General features: G+C 47.9%; 1 protein-coding gene across 1 annotated transcript in view; it reads left to right on the top strand.

Moving 5' to 3' along the window:
- Positions 1-1,497: 1,497 nt before the first annotated feature.
- galnt16 (UDP-N-acetyl-alpha-D-galactosamine:polypeptide N-acetylgalactosaminyltransferase 16) overlaps positions 1,498-6,629 on the top strand; it is a 91,212-nt gene continuing 86,080 nt past the window's right edge. The window contains exon 1 of the mRNA XM_060828637.1: positions 1,498-1,697. Coding sequence (XP_060684620.1) covers positions 1,498-1,697 — 200 coding nt within the window. The remainder of the gene's footprint in view (positions 1,698-6,629) is intronic.

Here is a 6,629-nt window from a genome sequence, read left to right as displayed (position 1 = left end):
ATTATGGCTGACCTTCACCCCACGTCGCTGCTTTTGATTTTTCACCGTCATTACTCTTAGACAAAGTAAAATATCAATCTCAGGCATGGAAGGTTTAATTTCCTCTCAAACTCAAAACAGTCCCACTCTCAAGAATGAGGGAGAGTGGGTCTCAGAGAACCCTGCAAAATTCCAGAGGGTCACATTTCTCACATAGGTCTTTCCCCCGGGCTGGGGGAGTCCAAAACTAGAGGGCTTAGGTTTAAGGTGAGCGGGGAAAGGTTTAAATGGGAATGAAGGGGCAACTTTTTCACTCAGAGGGTGGTGCGGGTATGGAGGAAGTGGTGGAAGCCGGTACACTGCCAGCATTTGAAAGGTGTTTGGGTAAGTACATGGTGAGGAAAGGTTTAGAGGGATATGGGCCAAATGCAGGCAAATGGGATTAGGAAACCAGGTCAGTATTAACGAATTGGACTGAAGGGTCTCTTTCCATGCTGTATGACTCTTAAGAGTAGTCAAGCTACATGCAGGGTGGATGCTCCCGATGGTCAGAGAGTCCAGGGGTCACAGTTTAAGGTTACACGGTAGGCAATTTAAGACTGAGATGAGGAGAAAGGTCTTCACCCAGAGAGAAGTGAGCCTACCACAGAAAGCAGTTGAGGCTAGAACATTCAAGGAGTTTAGATTGAGTGCTTAAGGATCAACGTTACAGGGAGAAAGTGGGAACAGGGGACTGAGTTGGATGACCAGACGTGATCATAGTGAATGGCAGAGCAGGCTTGAAGGGCCGAATGGCCACCTCCTGCTCCTATTCCCGACGGTAGCAGCATTTTTCAGCGTAAAGAGTTTTAGAATTCCGTGTCCCGGTTGTGTGGAGGAGTGCTTGGCCCTGAATGGATGACAGCTTTCATTGCAAGTTGAAGTCCCCTTGTTATGGGCTCCTCCTCCAGTCTCTCTCCTTCTCTGTAAGTGTCTACCTCCATTGACTTGTTCAGTCAGATCATGCCTTCAGTCCTCGGTGTTTCAGGCAGCAGAAACCTGGTCTGTGCAGTGAGATCTTAACCCTGGTTTCCTTCAGATATCCAACCAATACTCTAATCCAAAATGTGTGTGGGGGTGGGGGGTGGGATTTTTAACCCATCGCTTTGGCCATGATTATGTGCTTTGCTCCATCCTATACTTTGCACTGGATGTCATAGGCAAATACCCCTGTTGTGAGGATACAGACGGAAATCCCAGTAATTCCGTCTGGAGATAGTAGGTGAAAGGTTGCTCCTGGTCTGGCTCCCAATATGCTCCCCCCACCAGGACATGATATTAAAAAGAAGGCCATTGATCCATCCAATCTGCAGGTGTAACCATGGTGATTGACTGGGCAAAGTCAGTCGAAGGCAGGAAGGGGTGAAGGTGGGCACTGAAGGATATGCCAGGCATTTTCGACTCCACTCTGAGGCGGGAACTACGTCTCAGAAACGGACAGGAGAGGGTGGGCTGAGGCTGTGGGCAGGAGCCGGAGAAATGACCGTCTTGCTTCTGTTCCAGGTGACCAGGCCGCCGTGGCTCGATGGGGCTCACGCGCAGGCCTTTGACGAGAAGGCCTACCTCTCGAGCAAGACCCTCAAGCCCGGTGACGATCCTTACGGACGCCACGCCTTCAACCAGCAGGAGAGTGACCGGCTCCCCAGTGACCGAGCAATCCGGGACACCAGGCATTACAGGTAGCCGGGGGCACCCACACCACACACCCGCCCCTCCCCCCCCAAAATGTCAGACCTTGGGCCCCATACTCAGGGAGGGGTTTTATCAGTGGCATGGGAGCCGAAAGGAAAACATCGTGCGACCTCCCCCTTTCACTAACAGCACCTCGTCCCCAGTGCAGCTCCTTCCTTCCCCTTCTCCAGGAAAGGCTGACTGTAATGGACTGTGATGCCTCCCCTAGTTGAACAACAATCATCCCGCAGGATGACTCAGGATGGATGACCTGGGACTGGAGAGTCAGCTGGGCCTGTGGAAATGTATCCTGGGGGTGGGTTCGAGGGAGAAGGTAAGAAAGGATGCCAATTGGCGTGGGGCGAGGGAGGGGGGGGGGGGAGGAAATGCTGTGCCCGCCCCCCCACAGTCTCGGCAGGGACTAAAGCACTCAGTGCAGTGTAAAACGTGGGAATGTTTCAGTGAATGTTTGAAGCATTGGTGGAATAAATGAGAGGTTTTTTTCTCCTGTTGTGTGAAGTTGGTTGAGGGCTGAAGAGTCCAGGATGTTCAAGTGAGCTTATGATTGAAGATTCTCTCCAGCAAGTGGGGGCCTGGGTGGGGGAAGGGGCTGAAGTGGAGCTGTTTGTACCCAACAGGGATTGAGCTGAGAGATTTTCTGGCTGTAAATGTGTGGGGCATTTGGGATATCTGAAGGACGCTGTGTTTTTTATAAATGTTGTTCAAGCGCAGGCTGAGGAACATCTGTGCGTTCACTGGGGCCTGGTACCTGGGGACCAGCTCGTACTGTCTGAATGTTAGCACCGTTTTGGAACGCTGTGTGTCGGGGATTGGGAATCTTCCTCTCTGTACAGGAACAGCAGCAGGGTGTGGACACATCTGCAGCTTATCAGGGTGTCCATGGGAGGAAACTTCAGGCCTCCTGCAGGTCACGGAGTGAAGCCTCATGACCATGTTTAACCAGAAGGAGCAGTCCCTAAGACACACTCACACAGATGTATACTAACTCACACATGTGGATATACATTCACTCACACAAACATACTCTGTCATACCCTCACTCACCCACACACTCTCACACACATACACACAGAGTTGTACATTCATTCTCACACATAAAGAGCAGATAAACACTCTCTCACACGCACTCACACATACACTCACACTCATTCACGTACACACACACATTCTCTCTCACATATGGTACAGATAAACACCTTCTCTCTCATGCACCCACACACTCAGAGAGGTACACTCATTCTCTCTCACATATGGAGCAGATAAACTCTCACAATCACTCACACGTAAATACATGCACACACACACACACACACACACACACACACAATTACTCACTCTCACACACAGATACACAATCACTCTCACACATAGATGCATACTCATTCTCACTCTCACACACACACCCATCCCTGTAATCCTGTACTGTGTATCACATTGGAGAAAGTGAGGACTGCAGATGCTGGAGATCAGAGCTGAAAAATGTGTTGCTGGAAAAGCACAGCAGGTCAGGCATCATCCAAGGAGCAGGAGAATCGACGTTTCGGGCATAAGCCCTCCTCATTCCTGAAGAAGGGCTTTTGCCTGAAATGTCGATTCTCCTGCTCCTTGGATGCTGCCTGACCTGCTGCACTTTTCCAGCAACACATTTTTCAGCTCTGTATGTCTCATTGGCTAATCCATAGGATACTAGAATCCCTACACTGGAAGAGGATCATTTTGCCCATCGGGTTCCGTACCGACCCTCCAAAGAGCATCCCTCTGAGACCAACCACTCCCTCTGCCACAATCCCCATCACCCTGCATTTCCCGTGGCTACTCTGCACATCCCTGGACACTGTGGGCAATTTAGCATGACCAATCCACCTGACCTGAACATCTTTCGACTGTAGGAGGAAACTGGAGCACCTGGAGGAAACCCACGCAGACACGGGGAGAATGTGCAAACTCCACACAGTCAGTCACCTGAGCGGGGTATTGAACCTGGGTCCCTGGTGCTGGTGCTAACCACTGAGCCACCGTGCCACCCCTAACTATGGAAAGAGGAACTGCAAAGATGGGGTTACGGGAGGGGAGCAGTTAAGGGCTGCAAAAGAAGGGGCAAGACAGGCAGGAGAAAAAGAATATTACAACACAGGAACAGGCCCTTTGGCCCTCCAAGCTTGCGCCGATCCATATCCTCGATCTAAACCTGTCGCCTATTTTCTAAGGGTCTGTATCCCTCTGCTCCCTGCCCATTCATGTATCTGTCTAGACACTATCATCCCGCCCCGACCACCTCTGCTGGCAATGTGTTCCAGGCTCCCACCACCCTCTGCATAAAGAACTTTCCACGTATATCTCCCCTAAACTTCTCCCCTCTCACTTTGAACTCGTGACCCTTAGTAATTGAGTCCCCCACTCTGGGGAAATATTTCTTGCTATCCAACCTGTCTATACCTCTCATGATTTTGTAGCCCTCAATCTGGTTCCCCCCTCAATCTCCATCTTTCTAATGAAAATAATCCTAATTTACTCAACCTCTCCTCATAGCTAGCACCCTCCATACCAGACAACATCCTGGTGAACCATCTCTGCACCCTCTCCTTTTGGTAATGTGGGGACCAGAACTGTATGCAGTATTCCAAATGTGGCCAAACCAAAGTCTTATGCAACTGTAACATGACCTGCCAACTCTTGTACTCAATAGGCAAAAGTGAGGACTGCAGATGCTGAAAATCAGAGTCTGGATTAGAGTGGTGCTGGAAAAAGTACAGCAGGTCAGGCAGCATCCAAGGAGCAGGAAAATCGATGTTTCGAGCAAAAGCCCTTCATCAGCATTCCTGATGAAGGGCTTTTGCCTGAAACATTGACTTATCTGCTGCTCAGATGCTGCCTGACCTACTGTACTTTTTCCAGCACCACTCTAATCCAGACTCTTGTACTCAATACCCTGTCCGATGAAGGAAAGCATGCTGGATACCTTCTTGACCATTCTACTGACCTGCGTTGCCACCTTCAGGGTACAATGGACCTGAACACCCAGACCTCATTATACATCAATTTTCCCCAGGACTCTTCCATTTACCATATAGTTTGCTCTCGAATTGGCGCTAACAAAATGCATCACCTCACATTTGCCTGGATTGAACTCCATCTGCCATTTCTTTGCCCAACTCTCCAATCTATATCCTGCTGTATTCTCTGACAGTCCCCTTCACTATCTGCTACTCCACCAATCTTAGTGTCATCTGCAAACTTGCTAATGAGGCCACCTATACCTTCCTCCAGAAAGGTTACCGAGGCCAGCAAAGGGCAGGGGGTTGCAGCAAAAGGGAGGAAACAACGCCATTCACCAAACCCAGCACATGAAAACCGAGCTGTGAGTATTCCTTGCAAATTAGGAGAGAGTGTCAGGATTGAAGTTGCAGGAGTTCTGGAGCTACTGCATGGAGGGAGAATGCGGTGATATAGATATGATGAATGCTGTGTCAATAGTTTCATTTCATAAAGATGTACATTTATGTGTTGCCACATCTAAAAGGATCTTGCATGCTATGAACTACTGGTGGTGTAGCAATAGAGTTAAGATCTGACTTCATTACTCCATGGCATATAGGGTGTGGTGGCTTTTCAATGTGGAAGTGTGTGTCAGTTACTTTTTTAAAGCAGTTTTTGTTGCTAAATTAGGCCTGTACCTTTTGCTGATGGCTCAGTGGTTAGCACCACTGCCTCACAGCATCAGGTCCCAGATTCGATTCCAGCCTCGGGTAACTGTCTGTGTGGAGTTTGCACATTCTCCCCGTGTCTGCGTGGGTTTCCTCCGGGTGCTCCGGTTTCCTCCCACAGTCCAAAGATGTGCAGGTCATGCTAAATTGCCTATATTTTCCAAAGTGGATTGACCATGGGAAAAGTAGCGTTGTGGAGATAGGATGGGTGGGATGGTCCGGATTCATCACGTCACACAAATACAGTAGTCATTGTTTTTAAGTGACTGTATCACCTGATGAAGGAGTTCATAAGTCTAGAATAAAAAGGCAGATGATATGAAAACTGCCAATGTAACATCTTTATTTAGAAAGGAAAGGAGCAAAACATCAAGTAACCATAAGGTAATTAGCTTCATGTTGGTTATTAGGAAAATGTCTATAATATAGGGTGTAAATATTTAGAAATGTGAATATGTAGAGTTGGCATGGCTGAATGAAGGGAAAATCATAACTGAAAAATGTATTCAAACTCTTTGAGGATCAATAATGGGGAAGGAGTAGATGTAATATATTTGGATTTTCAAAAGGCATTTGATAAGGCTTCATACATTGGGTTACTTAATAAGATCAGAGTCTGTGATGTTGGGGCAGTGTATTAAAATGGATGGAGGGATTGGCTAACTGATAGAAGACAACATGTTGAGAGAAGGGGGGCATTTTCATGATGGCAACCTGTAGCCAGTAGAAGCAGCAGGGGGCGGTGCTGGGGCCACATTTATGTACAACACATTTCACTGACTTGGTTAGAGAAAGTAAATGTACGGTACGCCAGGTGATACAAAAATAGGTGGGAAGGCAGGTGGTAAAGAATGACATAGAATCTGCAAAGGGGTGTAGGCAGGTCAAGTGAGTGGGGCAGAAACTTGGCAGATGGATAATAATGTGGTAAACTCTGAGGTTGTGCACTTTGGCAGGAATAGTCTATGATTCTATGATAATAATAGAGGAGCTGAATATTGTTTAAACGGAGAAAAACTGCTGAAAGAACAGAGGGATTTAGAAGTCATTGTGAGTAGATCATAAAAACACCAGCACCCAAGCTCAGCAATTAATAGGGAGGGCAAAGAGACTGTTGGGCTTTATTTTAAAGAAAATGGAGTATTACAGCAGGGAGATTTTATTACAAGGCACTAGTCAGACCCCAGCTGGAATGCCGTGAACAGTTTTGGGTGT

This window comes from Hemiscyllium ocellatum, chromosome 8 (genome assembly GCF_020745735.1).
Source record: "Hemiscyllium ocellatum isolate sHemOce1 chromosome 8, sHemOce1.pat.X.cur, whole genome shotgun sequence".
Taxonomy (NCBI): Eukaryota; Metazoa; Chordata; class Chondrichthyes; order Orectolobiformes; family Hemiscylliidae; genus Hemiscyllium; species Hemiscyllium ocellatum.
The sequence above is the reverse complement of the archived record's forward strand: the minus strand, read 5'-3'. Positions and strand labels throughout refer to the sequence as shown.